The 23766-nt window shown below is 43.1% G+C and overlaps 1 protein-coding gene across 2 annotated transcripts; it reads right to left on the reverse strand.

The window, feature by feature from the left end:
- Positions 1 to 11: 11 nt before the first annotated feature.
- On the reverse strand, positions 12 to 14111 carry LOC106577119 (polyribonucleotide nucleotidyltransferase 1, mitochondrial). 2 transcript variants are annotated; one of them, XM_014154865.2, is made up of 28 exons: positions 13892 to 14111; positions 13564 to 13624; positions 13396 to 13470; positions 13079 to 13184; positions 12910 to 12959; positions 12734 to 12797; positions 12597 to 12644; positions 12395 to 12508; positions 12115 to 12301; positions 11980 to 12031; positions 11836 to 11893; positions 11433 to 11529; positions 11255 to 11357; positions 11023 to 11093; positions 10870 to 10906; positions 10697 to 10763; positions 10503 to 10592; positions 10322 to 10375; positions 10135 to 10244; positions 9931 to 10002; positions 9780 to 9843; positions 9597 to 9680; positions 9431 to 9514; positions 1249 to 1355; positions 1022 to 1077; positions 788 to 866; positions 501 to 548; positions 12 to 418 (listed from the first exon to the last, which is right to left on the reverse strand). In XM_014154865.2, exons 1-28 carry the CDS (start codon positions 14008 to 14010, stop codon positions 263 to 265), a joined length of 2313 nt encoding a protein of 770 aa, XP_014010340.2. In that variant the 5' UTR covers positions 14011 to 14111; the 3' UTR covers positions 12 to 262. The 2 variants fall into 2 exon arrangements, with proteins under 2 accessions (XP_014010340.2, XP_045556916.1); XM_045700960.1 differs by having other exon boundaries at positions 13888 to 14093.
- Between the last annotated feature and the right edge of the window lie 9655 nt (positions 14112 to 23766).

The following is a 23766-nucleotide window of genomic DNA, read 5'->3' on the forward strand; positions in this document are numbered from 1 at the left end:
ACAATGGAATGTTTGGTTTACATATTTATTACACATTGTATAAAATAGATAAACAAACTGACAGCATATTGTTATTTGACAACTCAAAATCCAATGGCCACCAAGCTGATATCATTGCTGAAACCAACAGAGAATGAGAGTACAGCAACCAGTGCTTGGAGGATGTTGGTGAGTAAATGACAAATGGTAGTTCAGAGAAGTCAGGGTAGAGACTGTGGATGGAGACTGGACAGTTGGTCAGGGTCTAGGAGGATAAGGGGAGTCAAGACGAGTTGCTGGTTGCTTGGCCATTCCCTGTGCCCATGGTGATGCTCTGTTTCTCACTCAGTGTCTTAACACCTGTTGCTGCTGGAGATTGTAACACCTTCCTTGAAAGCCTCATTCTTCCATCTGTTGGGTCTCGCCCAAAGTATTTAACCTGTTGATAGTGTTCCATCAAAGAAAGAATATTAGTCAAGAAGTCAAGCAAATTAAGAAGGTCAGAAGACTGCAATACATACCTGAATCTGTTGTCCAACCTCTAATCCAATAGCACTTGGGTGTTTTATCTGGACAAATTCAATGTGTACAATTATTTCACTCTGCCAACAATTTTTGCTGAAACATTGTTTAATGGATTACTTTAAAAAAAAAAAAATAAAAAATCACACAAATTACAATTTATTGTAAATAAAACTGAAAACAAGCCAACACATGCAGCCCTTTCCAAACTGGTAACATCTGTAAAACATAATATATGTTAAAGTTCCTGTAATCCCTGCATGGTATTCTGGGACTTGACTCTTACCCGTTTGTGGTCCAGCTGAGAGTTATGGAGCAGAACAGCACTCATATTGGGATACAGCTTCACCATGACACCAATGTCCCTGTGGAGGAAAGAAGACAGAAGTGCAGCAAGTCATGAAGCTAGCTACCTGTTTAGCAATCCAATATTTAAATCAATGGAACAAAATGTTTAAAAACTAGACTGCAGCTGCATCACAGATGAAACGGCAGCCTCCAATAACGCAGCAGTGTGTACCTTATTTCCATGATGGTGGCAGTGTAAACAGCACCAAACTCCAGCTGCTGCTCTTGCTGAAAACAAATATTTAAAAAAAGACATCCTCAGATACATATCAGTAATGAGGTGGGTAAGTACTGCCTTTTTGGAGGATATAGTACAATGATGTTTAATGAGGTGTAAATAAAAATGAGGAATTGTAAGAAATTAGGCAATACAGTAGAATTAGACTAGGTTGGACTCACGTCATCTTTGCAGATTTCTGTGATGAACTCCTGGGCTTCATTCATGGCACCAGGAGTAGGTGCAAACACAGAGAAGGTCTCCTCATCCACCTGGCTTATCGTCACACCTATCCAATGACACAAAACAACCACACACACACAACAACCTGTCATTTCCCCATACACCAGGGATCATCAACTAGATTCAGGAGCAGGCAGATTTTTTCTTGAGTGGATGGTCAGGGGGCCGGAACATAATTGCAAATAATTAGTAAATTGACCACAAGTCGTCCAAACAGACATAACATTTGACTAAAACAATAATTTCAAACCTTGCTTACATTTGTATACAATTGTGTGTGTGTGTGTATATATATATATATATATATATATATATATATATTATATATATATATATATATACACACATTCATTTACAACATTAACAATGTCTACACTGTTTATGATCAATTTTATGTTATTTTAATGGACACAAATGTGCTTTTCTTTCAAAAACAAGGACATTTCTAAGTGACCCCAAACTTTTGAACAATCTCAGCAAAAAAAAAGAAACGTCCTCTCACTGTCAACTGCGTTTATTTTCAGCAAACTTAACATGTGCAAATATTTGTATGAACATAAGATTCAACAACTGAGAAAAACTGAACAAGTTCCAGACATGGAATGTGTCCCTGAACAAAGGGGGTGTCAAAATCAAAAGTAACAGTCAGTTTCTGGTGTGGCCACCAGCTGCATTAAGTACTGCAGTGCATCTCCTCCTCATGGACTACACCAGATTTGCCAGTTCTTGCTGTGAGATGTCACCCTACTATTCCACCAAGGCACCTGCAGGTTCCCGGACATTTCTGGGGGGGAATGGCCCTAGCCCTCACCCTCCAATCCAACAGCTCCCAGACGTGCTCAATGGGATTGAGATCCAGGCTTGTCGCTGGCCATGGCAGAACACTGACATTCCTGCCTTGCAGGAAATCACGCACAGAACGAGCAGTATGGCTGGTGGCATTGTCATGCTGGAGGGTCACGTCAGGATGAGCCTGCAGGAAGGGTACCACATGAGGGAGGAGGAGGTCTTCCCTGTAACGCACAGTGTTGAGATTGCCTGCAATGACAACAAGCTCAGTCCGATGATGCAGTGACACACTGCCCCAGACCATGACAGACCCTCCACCTCCAAATCGATCCCGCTCCAGAGTACAGGCCTCGGTGTAACGCTCATTCCTTCGACGATAAACGCAAATCCGACCATCACGCCTGGTGAGACAAAACCACAACTCATCAGTGAAGAGCACTTTTTGCCAGTCCTGTCTGGTCCAGCAACGGTGGGTTTGTGCCCATGTCTGGTGAGGACCTGACTTACAACAGGCCTACAAGCCCTCAGTCCAGCCTCTCTCAGCCTATTGCAGACAGTCTGAGCACTGATGGAGGGATTGTGCGTTCCTGGTGTAACTCGGGCAGTTGTTGTTGCCATCCTGTACCTATCCCACAGGTGTGATGTTCGGATGTATTGATCCTGTGCAGGTGTTGTTACACGTGGTCTGCCACTGCGAGGATGATCAGCTGTCCATCCTGTCTCCCTGTAGCGCTGTCTTAGGCGTCTCAGAGTACGGACATTGCAACTTATTGCCCTGGCCACATCGGCAGTCCTCATGCCTCCTTGCAGCATGCTTAAGGCACGGTCTCGCAGATGAGCAGGGACCCTGGGCATCTTTCTTTTGGTGTTTTTCAGATTCAGTAGAAATGACTCTTTAGTGTCCTAAATTTTTAATTGCCTACCGTCTGTAAGCTGTTAGTGTCTTAACGACCGTTCCACAGGTGCAATAATTGTTTATGGTTCATTGAACAAGCATGGGAAACAGTGTTTAAACCCTTTATAATTAAGATCTGTGAAGTTTTGGGGATTTTTACGAATTATCTTTGAAAGACAGGATCCTGAAAAGGGGACGTTTCTTTTATATATGTAAAACACACAAACAGTCAAAAGTTAACACGTACACATTCACGGGTTCTTTATGTTGACTATTTTCTACATTGTAGAATAATAGAGAAGACATCAAAACTATGAAAACACATATGGAATCATGTAGTAACCAAAAAAAAAAAAGTTAAACAAATCAAAATGAGACTCTTCAAAGTTGCCAGCCTTTGCCTTAATGACAGCTTTGCACACTCTTGACATTCTCTCAACCAGCTTCACCTGGAATACTTTTCCAACTGTCTTGAAGGAGTTCCCACATATGCTAAGCACTTTTTGGCTGTTTTTGCTTCACTCTGCAGTCCAACTCATCCCAAACCATCTTAATTGGGCTTGACGTCGGGTGATTGTGCAGGCCAGGTCATCTGATGCAGCGCTCCACCACTCTCCTTGGTCAAATAGCCCTACCACAGCCTGGAGGTGTGTTGGGTCATTGTCCTGTTGAAAAACAAATGATTCCACTTAGTGGGACGATGATGGGATGGCGTATCACTGCAGAATGCTGTGTTACCCATGCTGGTTTAAGTGTAGCTTGAATTTTAAATAAATCACTGACAGTGTCACCAGCAAAGCAGCCCCACACTATAACACTTCCTCCTCTGTGCTTCACGGTGGTAACCACACATGCAGAGATAATCCATTCACCTACTCTGTGTCACAAAGACACGGCGGTAGGAACAAAAAACCTCAAATTTGGACTCATCAGACCAAAGGACAGATGTGTCCTTTAGTAGTGGTTTCTTTGCAGCAATTCGACCATGAAGACCTGGTTCACACAGTCTCCTCTGAACAGTTGATGTTGAGATGTGTCTGTTACTTGAACTCTGTGAAGCATTTATTTGGGCTGCAATTTGAGGCTGGTAAGCCTAATGAATGTATCCTCCCCAGCAGAGGTAACTCTGGGTCTTCCTTTCCTGTAGCGTTCCGCATGATAGCCAGTTACATCATAGCGCTTGATGGTTTTTGCGACTGCACTTGAAGAAACTTTCAAAGTTCTTGACATTTTCCGGATTGACTGACCTTCATGTCTTAAAGTAATGATGGGCTGTCGTTTCTCTTTGCTAATTTGAGCTGTTCTTGCCATAATATGGACTTGGTATTTTACCAAATAGGGCTATCTTCTGTATACTAATCCTACCTTGTCACAACAAAATCAAATGTTATTTGTCACATATGCCGATTACAACAGGTGTAGACCTTACAGTGAAATGCTTACTTAAAGCCCTTAACCAACAATGCCTCAAGTTAGGAAGAAAAATTGAAAATAAAAGCAACAAATAAGTGAACAGCAGCAGTCAATTAACAAACGAGGCTATATACAGGGGGTATCGGTACAGAGTCAATGTGCGGGGGCACCGGGTAGTCAAGGTAATATGTACATGTAGGTAGAGTTAAAGTGACCATGCATAGATTATAAACAGAGTAGCAGCAGCGTAAAAGAGGGGTCTGGGTAGCCCTTTGATTAGCTGTTCAGGAGTCTTACGGCTTGGGGGTAGAAGCTGTTAAGAAGCCTTTTGGACCTAGACTAGGCGCTCCCGTACCGCTTGCCGTAGCAGAGATAACAGTGACTGGGTGGCTGGAGTCAGACAATTTTTAGGGCCTTCCTCTGACACCGCCTGGTATAGAGGTCCTGGATGGCAGGAAGCTTGTCCTCAGTGATGTACTGGGCTGTACGCACTACCCTCTGTAGTGCCTTGTGGTCAGAGGCTGAGCAGTTGCCATACCAAGCAGTGATGCAACAAGTGATGCTCTCGATGGTGCAGCTGTAGAACCTTTTGAGGATCTGAGGACCCATGCCAAATCTGATCAGTCTCCTGACCTGGAATAGGCTTTGTTTTGCCCTCTTCACAACTGTCTTAGTGTGTTTGGACCATGATAGTTTGTTGGTGATGTGGACACCAAGGAACTTGAAGCTCGCAACCTGTATCACTACAGCCCCGTCGATGAGAATGGGGGCGTGCTCGGTCCTCTTTTTCCTGTAGTCCACAATCATCTCCTTAGTCTTGGTCATGTTGAGGGATAGGTTGTTGTCCTGGCACCACACGGCCAGGTCTCTGACCTCCTCCCTATAGGCTGTCTCGCCGTTGTCGGTGATCAGGCTTACCACTGTTGTGTCATCTGCAAACTTGATGATGGTGTTGGAGTCTTGCCTGGCCATGCGGTCATGAGTGAACAAGGAGTACAGGAGGGGACTGAGGAAACACCCTTGAGGGGCCCCCGTGTTGAGGATCAGCGTGGCAGATGTGTTGTTCCCTACCCTTACCACCTGGGGGCGGCCTGTCAGGAAGTCCAAGATCCAGTTGCAGAGGGAGGTGTTTAGTCCCAGGGTCCTTAGCTTAGTGATGAGCTTGGAGGGCACCCTGGTGTTGAACGCTGAGCTGTAGTGAATGAATAGCATTCTCACATAGGTGTTCCTTTTGCCCGAGTGGGAAAGGGCAATGTTGAGTGCAATAGAGATTGCGTCATCTTTGGATCTGTTAGGGCGGTATGCAAATTGGAGTGGGTCTAGGGTTTCTGGGATAATGGTGTTCATATGAGCCATGACCAGCCTTTCAAGGCATTTCATGGCTACAAACGTGAAGGCTACGGGTTGGTAGTCATTTAGGCAGGTTACCTTAGTGTTCTTGGGCACATGGACTATGGTGGTCTGCTTGAAACATGTTGGTATTACATACTCAGTCAGGGACTGGTTGAAAATGTCAGTGAAGACACTTGCCAGTTGGTCAGCGCATGCTCAGAGTACACGTCCTGCTAATCCATCTGGCCCTGCGGCTTTGTGAATGTTGACCTGTTTAAAGGTCTTACTACGGAGAGCGTCATCACACAGTAATTCGGAACATCTGGTGCGCTCATGCATGTTTCAGTGTTACTTGCCTCAAAGTGAGCATAGAAGTAATTTAGCTCATCTGGTAGGTTTGTGTTATTAGGGAGCTCGCGGCTGTGCTTCCCTTTGTAGTCTGTAATAGTTTGCAAGCCCTGCCACATCCAACGAGCGTCAGAGCCGGTGTAGTACGATTCAATCTTAGCCCTGTATTGACGCTTTGCCTGTTTGATGATTCGTCTCAGGGCATAGCGGGATTTCTTATAAGCTTCTGGGTTAGAGTCCCGCTCCTTGAAAGCGGCAGCTCTACCCTTTAGCTCAGTGCAGATGTTGCATGTAATCCATGGATTCTGGTTGGGGTATGTACGTACAGTCACTGTGGGGACGACGTCGTCGATGCACTTATTGATGAAGTCAGTGACTGAATGTGGTGTACTCCTCAATGTCATCGGAAGAATCACAGAACATATTCCAGTCTGTGCTAGAAAAACAGTTCTTGTAGCTTAGCATCTGCTTCATCTGACCACTTTCTTATTGACCTTTGCTTGTAAGCAGGAATCAGGAGGATAGAATTATGGTCAGATATGCCAAATGGAGGGCGAGCTTTGTACGAGTCTGTGTGTGGAGTAAAGGTGGTCTAGAGTTTTTTTCCCTCTTGTTACACATTTAACATGCTGGTAGAGATTAGGTAGAACAGATGAGTTTCCCTGCATTAAAAAGTCTCCGGCCACAAGGAGTGCTGCCCCTGGATGAGCGTTTTCCCGTTTGCTTACGGCCGTATACAGCTCATTGAGTGCGGTCTTAGTGCCAGCATCGGTCTGCGGTGGTATATAGACAGCTATGAAAAATATAGATGTAAAATCTCTTGGTAAATAGTGTGGTCTACAGCTTATCATGAGAAACTCTACCTCAGGCGAGCAAAACCTCAATACTTTCTTAGATTGCGCACCAGCTGTTGTTTACAAATATACATATCCTGCCGAAAAAGCTTAAAACCCGCCAGCTGTATGTTAATCATGTCGTTGTTCAGCCACGACTCGGTGAAACATAAGTTATTACTGTTTTTAATGTCCCGTTGGTAGGATATACGTGCTCGTAGTTCATCCATTTTATTATTGATTGATTGTACATTGGCTAATAGGACCGATGGTAAAGGTAGATTACCCTCTCGGCGACGGATCCTTACAAGGCACCCGGACGGTCGCCCACGATATCTCCTTTTCTTCCTGCGAATGATGGCGAATGATGGGGAGGAGGGCCCTGTCGGTCGTCCGAAGTAAATCCTTCCTGTTCGACACGTTGAAGAATTCCTCCAGTACGGGGTGAGTAATCGCTGCCCAGATATCAAGAAGCTCTTTTCGGTCATAAGACACGATGGAAGAAACATTACGTACAAAGTAACTTACAAATAACACGAAAAAACATACACAATGGGTTACGGATCGTAAAATGGCAGCCATCTCCTTCGGCGCCAACACAACTGATTGGCTCAAACGCATTAAGGAAAGAAATTCCACAAATTAACTTTTAAAAAGGCAGACCTGTTAATTGAAATGCATTTCAGGTGACTAGCTCATGAAGCTGGTTGAGAGAATGCCAAAAGTGTGCAAAGCTGTCATCAAGGCAAAGGGTTGCTACTTTGAAGAATCTAAAATATATTTTGATTTGTTTAACACTTTTGTGTTATTTCATAGTTTAGGTCTTCACTATTCTTCTACAATGTAGAAAATAGTAAAAATAAAAGAATCACACTTGAATGAGTAGGTATGTCAACTTTTGACTGGTACCCCTGTGTGTGAGATTGTATGCATGCATGCATGCATGCATATATACACACACAGTTGAAGTCGGAAGTTTACATACACAGGTTGGAGTCATTAAAACTCGTTTTTCAACCACATCACAAATTTCTTGTTAAACTATAGTAGTTTTGGCAAGTCGGTTAGGACATCTACTTTGTGCATGACAAGTAATTTTTCCAACAATTGTTTACAGACAGATTATTTCACTGTATCACAATTCCAGTGGGTCAGAAGTTTACATACACTAAGTTGACTGTGCCTTTAAACAGCTTGGAAAATTCCAGAAAATGATGTCATGGCTTTAGAAGCTTCTGATAGGCTAATTGACATCATTTGAGTCAATTGGAAGTGTACCTGTGGATGTATTTCAAGGCCTACCTTCAAACGCAGTGCCTCTTTGCTTGACATCATGGGAAAATCAAATGAAATCAGCCAAGACCTCAGAAAAAAAAATTGTAGACCACAAGTCTGGTTCATCCTTGGGAGCAATTTCCAAATATCTGAATGTACCACGTTCATCTGTACAAACAATAGTACGCAAGTATAAACACCATGGGACCACGCAGCTGTCATACCGCTCAAGAAGGAGACGCTTTCTGTCGCCTAGAGATGAACGTACTTTGGCGCGAAAAGTGTAAATCAATCCCAGAACAACAGCAAAGGACCTTGTGAAGATGCTGGAGGAAACAGGTACAAAAGTATCTATATCCACAGTAAAGTGAGTCCTATATCGACATAACCTGAAAGGCCGCTCACAGCAAGGAAGAAGCCACTGCTCCAAAACCGCCATAAAAAAGCCAGACTACGGATTGCAACTGCACATGGGGACAAATATCATACTTTTTGGAGAAATATCCTCTGGTCTGATGAAACAAAAATAGAACTGCTTGGCCATAATGACCATCGTTATGTTTGGAGGAAAAAGGGGGATGCTTGCAAGCCGAAGAACACCATCCCAACCGTGAAGCATAGGGGTGGCAGCATCATGTTGTGGAGGTGCTTTGCTGCAGGAGGGACTGGTGCACTTCACAAAATAGATGGCATCATAAGGAAGGAAAATTATGTGGATATATTGAAGCAACATCAGTACATGAGTCAGGAAGTTAAAGCTTGGTCGCAAATGGGTCTTCCAAATGGACAATGACCCCAAGCATACTTCCAAAGTTGTAGCAAATGGCTTAAGGACAACAAAGTCAAGGTATTGGAGTGGCCATCACAAAGCCCTGACCTCAATCCTTTGTGGGCAGATCTGAAAAAGCGTGTGCGAGCGAGGAGGCTCGCTCGCCTATTTATTGCCTTACCTCCCTTATCTTACCTCATCTGCACATACTGTATATAGACTTTATTGTGTTATTGACTATGTTTGTTTATTCCATGTGTAACTCTGTGTTGTTGTTTGTGTCGCACTGCTTTGCTTTATTTTGTTCAGGTCGCAGTTGTAAATGAGAACTTGTTCTCAACTAGCCTACATGGTTAAATAAAAAGGTGGAGAAAAAAATGTATTTAAAAAACCCACTTTGGAACAGGGAACCCAGCCATACACTATGCAGCGATGAAGAGCGCTAATGTGTTGGGGGTAAATGTTACCTGTTTGAGCTTGTAGTCTGCGGAGGTTATAGCCCCCTGGCCCAACAAAGCGTGCTCGTCTGGAGACTGGGACTCTGACATTTTCTACAACAGACACCAAACATACCTTGAAAGCAAAATACATAAATAATGGGAATCAAAAAGGACTAGCAACCAAGAGTCTTACCGACAACCGGACCATTCTCCTTTCTGTTAGCCCTGGGCTTGGCAATGGTATTGTTCATGATGCCCAAAATCTCCCTCTTGGCAACTGTAAGGATATGAGAATGAAATGAGGGTGGTGACTTCGATATTTATCTCTCTAGAGAATGAATAGATAGCTAGATATGGGGCATGTCTTTCATGTTACCTGTGGCTTGTTGAATAGCCTCCATTACAAGTTTCAGAGGTAACCCTGGAATCTTCACATCAGCCTAGGAAGAAGCATACTTTATAGCAAAAAGAAACAGTCATCAAAATACAACAGCAGAGAGAAACCAATGGATGTTCAGCTACAGTACCTGTAAGGCATTGATACCCTTATTTGTTCCAGCCAGTTTGAAGTCCATGTCTCCTAGGTAATCCTCGATTCCCTGTTGTGACAGAAAACACAAATAAAACAGTTCTACAGAAAGGGGATCTTATGATTATAGTACACGTGGTATTCCATAGAAAATGTAGTTCACTTTAGGAATGGTGAGAAAAATACTAGTAATATTGGGTACCAGAATATCAGTCAGTATTCGGTAGTCCTGGATTACCGATGGCTTCTCTGGGTTTGCCTTGGAGATGAGTCCAATAGCTACACCTGCCACAGCTGATGTAATAGGCACACCTGGAACACAGAAGTGCTATGTTTCACTGTAAATGAAAGAATCATCAACAAAAATGTAAAAGCGTTAAGTATTGTACCAGCATCCATCAAAGCCAGACTGCCTCCACATGCTGACGCCATCGACGAGGAACCTGAGAAAACGAGAGTGCGCTCATCATACAATCATTGAAATGACTAAGATTTGGCAACTAAGCTTATAATAAGAAGTGGTCTAAAAAAAAATGTAGAAGCAAAATGGAGGTCATCCACAGAACTCACCATTAGACTCCAAAACCTCAGAGGTGACTCTAATAGTGAAAGGGAAGTCTTTTGGGATGACAGGTCTCAAAGACTTCTCCGCCAGTGCCCCTGTCAACATGGAAACAGAATATTATTGAAATAGTCACATGAACTTAGGCATGCCACCCACACACTACCCATGGGCATATTTTAATCCATACCAATATACTAACCATGACCAAGCTCTCTTCTGTTCATTCCACTCATCTTTCCAATCTCATTGGTTGCGTAAGGAGGAAACTGAAACAGAAAAAGTTAATTTCAGCCCATGCAGATTTTGTTCCTCAATACCAAACCAATAAGCAAATCCTACTGGAATCCTTATTATTTACATTGTGATACTCACCTCATAGTGAAGCATGAAATTCTTGTCTTTGACTCCACTGTTAAAAGAGAGCAACTCGTTTCAGCTAACCTATATATATACACACATATTACATTTAACACTTGCTTGAAACTTTCATTCAAGAGGACTGTAATTAATAATGTATAAGTTTACCTTAATGCTGTAGTAATGATGTCTGTTTTAATACTGGACTCCAAGGAGTCAAATGTTACAGAGCACAGAACCTAGAGAGAAAATGCTTTACTAACTAGGCTAGATACAATGAAAAACAACCCAAAACAAATCAGACTCCGCAAATATATTTCTCCTCTCTTCAACTTTCCAATGTCCCCAAAATGAATAGCACACCTACACTGAGCACTTCTTTATAACGCCAGATCCCTACCTGTGTCTGTCCCCTCTGGAAAAGTGCAGACCCATGAAGGGGCTTAAAGATGTCTGCCTCACAGGAAATATTTCTTAATGAAGTCAGGTTTCTTCCATCACACCTTTAAAACAAGGACATTATTAATGACATTAATGACACTTTTCTAAATACTACTGAGACATGCATTATTTTTTACCTCCTATATTCATTCAAAACCAGATTACGGAAGACCTCTTTGGACACCATGTTGAAGGATTCCATCACCTCATAAGGTTCTGCATGAGGATATTTCTCTACAGAAAACAGACATACTGTAAGTAGGCGGTTAGACAGTAAACGAACACACACAAGACCTTGGATGTTGCAAACATCTCGTAACATAACATTTATTTGTGTCACCATGTTGCAAGACAACTTTCCTGCAATTCAGTAAATGCTTCTGAAGTTTGTAATTTCCACTTTGAAATTGGACCTCACTTTCCCTACAAAAATGTCCATTAGTTATAATTCACATTTCCTGTTTCTGCAGGATTATTTTCATGCTGTAGCAAACTGGCTCAAATTAAGATCCTACATCTGTATATAGCAATAACACATACCTTTTATTTGTTCCTCGGTTTCTAGTCGCACTTTGTTAATGGCGTCATCTCTGGAAATCTGAAACACAATAAGTTACTGATTTTATTGAATGAAAAAGCACCACCAAAATACAATAGCAAAAACACCCAGACATAAATACTTACCTTGTCATGAGTGAAGTCCGTGAAAACAGCATAGACCTTTTCAGAGGCCAATCTGAAAGCAAAACCGTGTGCTGTCATGTAACCATAATTATTATTTTTTTTAGAAATTTCAAGTCAGAAAGAAATATGTCTTACTGTCGTGTGTGCTCAATCATTTCCTCGGGCGCAGAAAATATTTTGGGAGGGGTGCGCTTGGTCACTTTCGCTTCTCTGGCCATCTGCTGAATAGCCAATATGATCTGCTGTGTGTGCTTCACGCCAACCTTGACTGCATGACAGAAGTCCTGCTGCAACACATTCTCAGCAGATGCCTCGATCATCACTAAGACAAAAAATATGTAAAATTTTTTCGGGGTGGTAGAGAGGATCCTGTAGGAAAAAGGGATGTGTGATATAGCTGGACTACAGTACTAACCCACTTGGCTGAGAGGTGCTCCAGCCACTATCAGATTGATAGTGCTGGAAGCCATTTGCTTTCGTGTTGGGTTCACCAGGAACTCGCCATCCACCAGGCCAATGCGCACTGCACCTAAAACATCCACGAAACACAGATCATATAGTAAAAGCCACATACAGGCAAAGAAAAACAAAAGGACAAAGGTCTATGAGATACTAACCAATGGGCCCATTCCAGGGAATGTCAGAAAGGGTAAGGGCAGCAGAGGCTGTAGGGAAGTTAAATAGTTAATGTTATCACTGGATGTCAAACAAAGATCATGTGAATGATTTCCTTGTAGAAACAATCTCTCCTCACCTCCATTGATAGCCAGTACATCTGGATCATTAACACCATCAACTGCCAACAGGTTACACAGGATCTGAAAATATACACCGCAGGACTAAAATCAAGAGCATAGCTTGTAATAACAGTGTAAACATATCCGTAATGAACCTACATAAGTACAACAATAACTACAAATACTGACTCACCTGAGTGTCATAGAAATAACCAGCAGGAAAAAGGGGTCTGATTGCCCTGTCTGAGGTGAGACAATAAAAAAACAGATACAGTTAAGTCTGCTAAAGGTAATTGCACTAAATCTAATATAGAACTGGAGTAAGAGTTATTAAGGCAAAGGAGTTAGAATCATCTTCTCACCTATTAGCCTACTAGTCAGAATCTCATTTTCAGTGGTGCCCAACTCCCGCCGCAAGTGGTTAGTGGGGATTCTACCAGCAGCAGCTGCTTTCTGTCTGTAGTCCACCTGTCAATCAAAAACACACCATTCTAGCCAAGGGACCTGAATCACTCTAAGGGACCTAAAACCACTATGTTATAGCTTACTACACTAAAGAGATTATCACACACAATGAACCATCCCACAAGGAAGACAAAAAGCAGCTTTTAATTATGTTTGAAGTGCATTGAAAAAAATGATATGACCCCACTTACAATAAAAATTAAGTATTACTTACCACTAGTGGCATAAATTGGGAGGGGGACGGTTTCGTTTTGCTGACAGCTGTCACCATCACTGTTGTATCCCCAAGCTGGAAAAAGAGGTGGAATTCATCTGAGTAACTGGTCTGAGCATCTTGTGCATATTCACTTACAAACTCTCAAAAAATGTTTACGATTTATACCTGCACAACAACCGACCCATCTGCAAATCTGGCAAGTTTCCCTGTTGAGATCTCAAGTTTTCTTCCAAAAGAGGGAAAATCAGAACACATCTTAAGTTAGAGTGAATTGATGGGAGTCAATTAACCACTCATAACTGCAACGCAGATTTAGGAGGACTCGGACAAATATTCTTTGCATATTCCGTCTTACAAATATATCTGACTCAGACTATGCACACCACTGCGTTGAATAATGAACTTGAAGCCTTGGCCCACAGGCTTGACCGGCTGTGACTGTGTAACGTTATGTTAGTAGCTAGCTAGCTAGCTAAGTCAGACGTATACTTACTTCTCACCCAAGTTCACACCCACTTTTTGTATCGTTCCATGGCTGTTCCAGACACTTTGGTGGCACAACCGCACATTTAGTCTGGCCAGCGTGGGCCCAAGCCTCAGTAAATGTTTCATATTCAAGTACAAGCTACCATGAGATAGATTTTTCAATTGAACATGAAGCCTTTACACAATTTTACTGCCATGACAGTTCATCACATGCACGGAAGTACGTCACAAATAAATAGTGTCCTGTGATTGGACAAAAGACGTTCCACCATATCTGATTGGACATTATTTGTGCATCTCCAAAACAAGGCGTTGCAACTGGGAGGACAATCTGTGATTTGCCGATAGAACGCATGACCGGGGGTCATAGGGTCTGAGCAAGCGAATCCGAGAGAAAGGGCGCGCTTGTTTGAAATGGAAAAGCGTCGCGGTTGCTATTGATGAAGAAGAACATCATGATGAAGCAGCTGATTTACAAGTGGGATGCACTGTTGAGCGCTACATCCCGAGGGGTTCGTGCTGATTGTACGGAGATTGTGACAGCCGGTTAAATGGCGTCCCTTGAGAAGACAAGAACAAGATGTATGTCAGGAGAAGTGCAGTATTATCATAAGGAGAGCCAAACTTGGAATATGAAGGAGGAATGGAGGGGAAAAAGAGAGGCAGAGGAGGTCTAAGAAAGAGAGGGAGGAGGGTGAGCTTGAGTCGGTTAAAAATGGCAGAAAAAAAGTGAGATGGTTTGTTAAAGAATGGTAGAAAGTGCAAGCACAGTGAGTTGAAGACAGGACGAGAAATGGAAGTGAATGAGGGCGAAGTATCGGCGGTGGTAGGTATGGTGAACTCGGACCCTGGGGCTTGCACTGAGGGTCAGGATAAAGATGAGTCTGACAGTAGGAGTGAAGTTTTTGGAAAAAGTGGACCCTTGTCTTTTGGCTGATCCATTTGTGGTTTCAGGGTGGGTGAAAAGAGTCAGGTGCTGTGGAATCGTTGAGGGTAACCAGAAGTGGTCTTGTGATAATTGTTTGCGTTTCTGCTGGACAGAGGGAGCAGGTGCTCCTTGTTAAACGAATGGGGGTAAGAGATGTGAATTGTTTTGCTCTCAAGAAAAGGGCGCCATTGAAAGGAGTGATTTACAAGGGTAGCGGTAAATGTGAAAGTTGACCAACTGAAGGGGAAGATTCCCGGTGTTTGCGATGCTCGTCATTTGGTGTGACGCGGACAGGGTGGAGTGAGTGGTGAAACAGAAGAGTCATTGTCTGTTCTTTTGAGTCTTGATGTTGAGTCTTTGCCTGACAAAGTGATGGTAGGATATATAAGTTATCCTGTACAGGCTTTTGTGCCGAATACATTACGTTGTTACAGGTGTGAAGCTAATGGGCATGTGGCAGCAGTAGGAAGGAGGGAGGTTCCTAGGTGTGCAGAAGGGCATGAGAGACAGGAATGTGTAGCATTGGGCAAAGTAGTGGTATGTGTTAATTGTAGAGGTGCCCATGGGGCTGGGGATCAGAAATGTCCCGTGCGAGAGAGGCAGGTTGAGGTTTCCAGGGTTAGAGTAGAGCAGAAGTTGTGATATGCTGAGGCAGTGAAGAAAGTAGAGGAAGATGGGTCAAGGGGGAGGGATCCTGAGGGTGGTGTGATTACCCAATACAGAGGGATAAACCAACAAGTGATATATGTTTCAGCAAGATTGGATTTTTGCCATTTATAGCAATGGTTATCAACTGTACTGCAGGGATGGAACTTAAGTCGCAGAAAATAGAGGTTGTGGCAGCTTCAGAGAGGTATTTGGGTGTGCGAGACTTAACATCAGAAGAGGCTGTTGGCCTGAAGTAGGACTAAATAGATTTATATAGTGGAGTATGGTATTTATTTAAAAATGTTTGTGAGTGTAGCGTTAGATATGAGGGTATTTGTTGTATTTAAAAAATAAAACTTTTCAAAGCAAAGTATAAGGGAGTTATACTCCATTCTAGTAGGGGGCGGTAACGCAACATTTATTGCATGCCGCCAGCCGTTAAACATCGAAGAAGGCGTTGAGGCGCAAGCATTTTACAGCTCCAACCCATTTAAGCCTTGTTCACACTGCAAGCCTTAATAATCAAATCCGTTTTGGAATACTGACTGTTCAAACAGCAAGTTACAAGTGCCCAAATGTATGGACATGGCCCCGAATCAGATTTGTATACTTAAAACCACCCACGAATGTGGTTTGAAATGTGGCTTGAAATACCTGATTTAATGTGCTTTGTTGTTCAGAATGCAATAAAAATATAATTGAATCGGATATGCAAAATAATAGGATTTCCGCCACTTCAACTTGCAAGTGTGAACAATGCTCATTAATTATCTGAAGCATGAAATGCCGACAGATAATTTGTTCGTTCGACATGGTAGGATCTTTTTGTGTCGGTAAAATTGTGAGAAATGGCGGTGGAAACGCCCTTATGCGCAAATATGTATAGAATAACTATCATATCATGGACACTTACTGACATTTGTGGCAGCTTCGCATGATGTAATGTTGTTTCTACCTTATTGCCTTTGTACTGTTGTCTGTGCCCAATATTGTTTGTACCATGTTTTGTGCTGCTACTATGTTGTTGTAACCATGCTGTGTTGTTGTCTTTAGGTCTCTCTTGTCATGATGTGTGTTTTGTCCTATATATTTTTACTTTTAATCGCAGCCCCCGTCCCCGCAGGAGGCCGCTTGGTTGGCCGTCATTGTAAATAATAATTTGTTCTTAACTGATTTGCCTAGTTAAATAAAATATTGAAGTCAACTTGGAGTCACACTAAGACTCGAGAAAGCATACAGTTTATTAGGTACAGATGAAATAGCATGAACTTCACAGGCTGGTGAATGTGCAAGGTGATGAGCTGGATGCTCCTTTTCAATAAATATCGAAGGTGTTATTCTGGTGACACGATGATTAATGCTTGGCTGCCATTTGACCAATACAACTAATAACGTTCTAAATCCTACACGCACTGTATCTGCGAGCTGTTTGTTAGAGCGCATGTGGGCTCATTGGCTATATACATTTTAGCCATTTTAGCAGACGCTCTTATCCAGAGCGACTTACACTAGTGAATGCATACATTTCATTTAATACATTTTTTTTCTCCGCACTATATAGCACAGTTTTTGTGACAAACCCACCAGTAGAGTTGAAAATGCGATAGAAACCCATTTAACACAAATGTAATTCGGTACATGAGAATTTAACAGTAAACGTAATTGTTATGTGCACAACGTCATCACGCACAGCGCCTTTATCCGCAAAAAAAATAAGTTTGATGGAAACATCTCCTGGTGGGGAAATTCGCATATAATTTTAGCATATTCACATGAAAATCTGTCACAAATTGGATGGAAACCTAGCTATTGATAGATAGTACCCTTTAATGTGGATTGTTGAGTGGTACATAGCCTACATTATTATAAACCATCTCTGGTACTGTGCTGTTTAAAAATGTGAACACAAGAGGGCGCATGTTCTCACAATTAACACGATACCCACCGGGTCATGTCCCAATGATCTCTTCTTCCTCCCAAAGTGTGCACTCCCTTCACCGGTTTGAAAGGAAATGACTGGTATAAGAAATATTGTGGAAACTCCCACTAGCCCATGCCTCCACCAATCCAATGCTTTTACATTTTGGGGAAGTAGTAAACGAGTGCACACTGCAGAAGAAATTATATATCATTGGGAAGCACACAGGGATAATGAGGTATGATAAACCAGAAGTCTGTGGTAGTACAATGTTAGGCTTGCCAGCCATGCTGTAATTGTACTGTAGTAGCCTAAATCACAATGTGAGTATATGTTGAAGGACTTGTAAGATAAGAGTATGTTTTTTTGGTCAACACAGTACTATTAGCTTCTACATCAGGAAATAATGGTTGTCCCTTACACTGTATATTTACCTGCTTTATAGTCCGTTATTAGTCAGTTATACAACCCAGGCATTTAGGCTATACCCTATTTTGTTCTAAGGTTATGTAGAGTGACCAGTCTGTTTTTTATTGCACTTTGAAAACCTATTTTAATTCCCTGGATTTAAAATAAAATTAGACAACCACTTTTTTGCAGTATTCAACAGATCATTATTATTTATTTACTGTCAGTGGTGAATGGTGGTGAGGGTCCATCAATAATTCAAATTTCTAATATCAATAATATTATTTTTATATAAACAAATTATATGATAATGACCTTCATGGTGGTCATTACAGTTGTGAATAATTTTGAATAAGATTCTACTAACTTTGCACAACTCTTAGGTAGAGGTCGACCGATTAATCGGAATGGCCGATTAATTAGGGCCGATTTCAAGTTTTCATAACAATCGGAAATTGGTATTTTTGGACGCCGATTTGGCCGATTTTAATTTTAATTTTATTTTTTTACCTTTATTTAACTAGGCCAAGTCAGTTAAGAACACATTCTTATTTTCAATGACGGCCTAGGAACGGTGAGTTAACTGCCTTGTTCTTTGGCAGAACGACAGATTTTTACCTTGTCAGCTCGGGGATTCAATTTTGCAACCTTTCGGTTAACTAGTCCAACGCTCTAACCACCTGCTTTACATTGCACTCCACGCGGAGCCTGCCTGTTACGCGAATGCAGTAAGAAGCCAAGGTAAGTTGCTAGCTAGCATTAAACTTATCTTATAAAAAACAATCAATCAATCATAATCACTAGTTAACTACACATGGTTGATGATATTACTAGTTTATCTAGCCTGTCCTGCGTTGCATATAATCACTTAGGTACACGTTGCTCCAACCATAAACATCAATGTCTTTCTTAAAATCAATACACAAGTATATATTTTTAAACCTACATATTTAGTTAATATTGCCTGCTAACATGAATTTCTTTTAACTAGGGAAAATGTGTCACTTCTCTTGCAAACAGAGTCAGGGTATATGCAGCAGTTTGGGCCGCCTGGCTCATTGCGAACTGTGAAGACTATTTCTTCCTAACAAAGACAGCCGACTTTGCCAAACGGGGAATGATTTAACAAAAGCGCATTTGCGAAAAAAGCACAATCGTTGCACAACTGTACCTAACCATAAACATCAATGCCTTTCTTAAAATCAATACACAGAAGTATATATTTTTAAACCTGCATATTTAGCTAAAAGATATCCAGGTTAGCAGGCAATATTAACCAGGTGAAATTGTGTCATTTTGCGTTCATTGCACGCAGAGTCAGGGTATATGCAACAGTTTGGGCCGCCTGGCTCGTTGCGAACTAATTTGCCAGAATTTTACGTAATTATGACATAACATTGAAGGTTGTGCAATGTAACAGGAATATTTAGACTTAGGGATGCCACCCGTTAGATAAAATACGTAACGGTTCCGTATTTCACTGACAGGAAAAACGCTTTGTTTTCGAGATGATATTTTCCGGATTCGACCATATTAATGACCTAAGGCTCGTATTTCTGTGTGTTATTATGTTATAATTAAGTCTATGATTTGATAGAGCAGTCTGACTGAGCGGTGGTAGACAGCAGCAGGCTCGTAAGCGTTCATTCAAACAGCCCTTCGCCAGCAACCCTTCGCAATGCATTGCGCTGTTTATGACTTCAAGCCTGTCAACTCCCAAGAATAGGCTGGTGTAACCAATATGAAATGGCTAGCTAGTTAGCGGGTGTGCGCTAATAGCGTTTCAAACGTCACTCGCTCTGAGACTTGGAGTAGTTTTTTCCCTTGCTCTACATGGGTAACGCTGCTTCGAGGGTGGCTGTTGTCGATGTGTTCCTGGTTCGAGCCCAGGTAGGAGCGAGGAGAGAGACGGAAGCTATACTGTTACACTGGCAATACTAAAGTGCCTATAAGAACATCCAATAGTCAAAGGTATATGAAATACAAATCGTATAGAGAGAAATAGTCCTATAATTCCTATAATAACTACAACCTAAAACAGCTTACCTGGGAATATTGAAGACTCATGTTAAAAGGAACCACCAGCTTTCTTATGTTCTGAGCAAGGAACTTAAACGTTAGCTTTCTTACATGGCACATATTGCACTTTTACTTTCTTCTCCAACACTTTGTTTTTGCATTATTTAAACCAAATTGAACATGTTTCATTATTTATTTGAGGCTAAATTGATTTTATTGATGTATTATTTTAAGTTAAAATAAGTGTTAATTCAGTATTGTTGTAATTGTCATTATTACAAATAAAATAAATAAAAAATCAGCCAATTAATTGGTATCGGCTTTTTTTGGTCCTCCAATAATCGGTATCGGCGTTGAAAAATCATAATCGGTCAACCTCTACTCTTTGGGCAACATATCCATGTTTTTTGGGGTCAAAATTTGTTTGGGGATCATTGATGGATGACAATATTCAATGCTTGTCACTGATTTTCAAGAAGATTTAGGTCAGGACTGTGACTACTAGACCATTCAGGAACACTCAACACCTCTTGTAAAAAGGCATTAGAATTCTTGTAATTGTTCTGCTGAAAAATAAAGCTATCACAGAGTTAGGTTTTCAGAAGATTGTGGCAGGTTTTCCTCTAACTTTTTAACTGTTTCTCCTTTTATATTTATTTTGATCCTAACAAACTCCCCAGCCCCTGCCGTTAACAAGCATACCCATAACATGATGCTGCCACCACAATAATCATCTTATTAAAAATGATTCACACCTGTAATGACTGCCAATGGTGCTTCCACCACAGGAGGCTGCTTAGGGGAGAACGACTCATAATAACGTCGCAAATGTACTGGCATCAAACACCTCGAAATCATGTATTTTATACAATTCCACATATTCCGCTCCAGTCATTAACACAAGCCCGTTCTCCCCAATTAAGGTGCCACCAACCTCCTGTGGCTTCCACCAAGTATTAACTATGGCAGGGCAGCCAGAAAACGTGTGGTGAGGCGGCATTTGCCCCAGCACTTTTCAATCTGGTGTGACACCGCCACACCACTTTTGATTTAGTTTAATATAATACATTGATGCAAAGAGAGAAGGGCAAAGTGCATAATTAAAAAAGTTATTTGCCTCATGATTTGTCAACTCGCAAACAATTTCTCTGTCCTTCACATTGGAGTGCTGCTGCAGGCTCTGTGCATGTCTTGACCAATCCGATTCAAGGTAATTGCAGATGGCGCGGGCCCGGGTACAACACTCTAAGCTGAAGGCTACACTTTCCTCCGTTATGATGGTCCCTTGAACGTTCTTGGAACGTTGTGTCATGGTCCCCAGGAGTTTTTTCTCTAGTTCCCGGTTTGTCCCGGGGACGTCACCTTACGGTCTCAAGGAAGCGTCAGTCCCCCCCCTCCCCCCCAAAAGGCACACTTGTTTCATTACACACCACCCCTTGGCATCAAATCCCTGATTGGTGAACAAGTTATCCAGTCACAGCTCTTTGTCTTTGTTCCGGGATTCATTGTTCTGGGATTCATCCAATGGTATTGAGGAGTATACGACCTCAGTCACCGGCTTCATCAATAAGTGCATTAACAACGTCGTCCCCACAGTGACCGTAATTACATACAGTTGAAGTCGGAAGTTTAAATACACCTTAGCCAAATACATTTAAACTCAGTTTTTCACAATTCCTGACAATTAATCCTAGTAAAAATTCCCTGTCTTAGGTCAGTTAGGATCAGCACCTTATTTTAAGAATGTGAAATGTCAGAATAATAGTAGAGAGAATTATTTATTTCAGCTTTTATTTCTTTCATCACATTCCCAGTGGGTCAGAAGTTTACATACACTCAATTAGTATTTGGTAGCATTGCTTTTAAATTGTTTAACTTGGGTCAAACGTTTCAGGTAGCCTTCCACAACCTTCCCACAATAAGTTGGGTGAATTTTGGCCCATTTCTCCTGACAGAGCTGGTGTAACTGAGTTAGGTTTGTAGGCCTCCTTGCTCGCACACACTTTTTCAGTTCCGCCCACAAATTTTCTATAGGATTGAGGTCAGGGCTTTGTGATGCCCATTCCAACACCTTGACTTTGTTTTCCTTAAGCCATTTTGCCACAACTTTGGAATATTCTTGGGGTCATTGTCAATTTGGAAGACCCATTTGCGACCAAGCTTTAACTTCCTGACTGATATCTTGATGTTGCTTCAATATATCCACATAATTGTCCTACCTCATGATGCCATCTATTTTGTGAAGTGCACCAGTCCCTCCTGTAGCAAAGCACCCCCACAACATGATGCTGCCACCCCCGTGCTTCATGGTTGGGATGGTGTTCTTCGGCTTGCAAGCTTCCCCCTTTTTCCTCCAAACATAATGATGGTCATTATGGCCAAACAGTTCTATCAGACCAGAGAACATTTCTCCAAAAACGATCTTTGTCCCCATGTGCAGTTGCAAATTGTAGTCTGGCTTTTTTATTGCGGTTTTGTAGCAATGGCTTCTCCCCTTGTAACGTTCGTCGTCGGGTGATGAGGAAGAGGACCAAAGCGCAGCTGGGAGCGAACACATGTTTATTCTTAACACTGAAATAAACACGTACACAAAACCAAAAAAATGCCGATACGTTAACTGCTCAAAACAAAGAGACAACACCCCACAAACAGCGTGGGGGAAAAAGGAACTTAAATGTGATCCCAATCAGAGACAACTAGCGACAGCTGTCTCTGATTGGGAATCGACAGAACCCAACATAGAAATAACCCACATAGAGCTAACAAAGGCTATAACGCAAACATAGAAAACAAACCAAGGAAAAATACCCAACATGACACACCCTGACCAAAATACCCGAGTTCACCTGGTCAGGGCGTGACAGTCCCCCCCCAACGGTGCGTACTCCCGGCGCACCAAACTTAAGTCTATTAGGGGGGGGACCCGGGTGGGCGCCTCACCCTCGGTGGAGGCTCTGGCCCCGGGCGTGTTCTTTCCCCCGCCTCCACCTTAGCCCTACCCCTCTGGCCCGGACTGGACCACTGTGGAGCGGCATGCTCAGGCTCCGGAGCGGAGCCGTCGACCGGAACAGGATTGGGCACCGGTGGACCGGACACGGGCCGTGCCGGACTGGGAACACGCACCACTGGCTTGGTGCGGGCAGCAGGAACGGGCCGGGCCGGACTGGGAACACGCACCACTGGCTTGGTGCGGGGAGCAGGAACGGGCCGGGCCGGACTGGGGACACGCACCACTGACTTGGTGCGGGGAGCAGGGACGGGCCAGACAGGACTGTGGACACGCACCGTGGGCTTGGTGCGGGGAGCAGGGACGGGCCAGACAGGACTGTGGACACGCACCGTGGGCTTGGTGCGGGGAACAGGAATGGGCCGGACAGGACTGTGGACATGCACCGTGGGCTTGGTGCGGGGAACAGGAACGGGCCGGACAGGACTGTGGACACGCACCGTGGGCTTGGTGCGGGGAACAGGAACGGGCCGGACAGGACTGTGGACACGCACCACTGACCTGGTGCGGGGAGCAGGGACGGGCCGGGCCGGACTGGGGACACGCACCACTGACTTGGTGCGGGGAGCAGGGACGGGCCGGACAGGACTGTGGACATGCACCGTGGGCTTGGTGCGGGGAGCAGGGACAGGCCGGACAGGACTGTGGACACGCACCACTGACTTGGTGCGGGGAGCAGGGACGGGCCGGGCCGGACTGTGGACACGCACCGTGGGCTTGGTGCGGGGAGCAGGGACGGGCCGGACAGGACTGTGGACACGCACCGTGGGCTTGGTGCGGGGAACAGGAACGGGCCAGACAGGACTGTGAACACGCACTGGTGAACTGAAGCGTGGAGCCGGTTTAGCCACTCGTCCTTGCTGGATGCCCATCCTAGCACGGCATGTGCTGGGCATGTCCACCGGACGCACCGGGCTGTGCGGGCGCACTGGCAACACAGCGCGCAACTCCTCA

This window comes from Salmo salar, chromosome ssa18, assembly GCF_905237065.1.
Source record: "Salmo salar chromosome ssa18, Ssal_v3.1, whole genome shotgun sequence".
Classification (NCBI taxonomy): domain Eukaryota; kingdom Metazoa; phylum Chordata; class Actinopteri; order Salmoniformes; family Salmonidae; genus Salmo; species Salmo salar.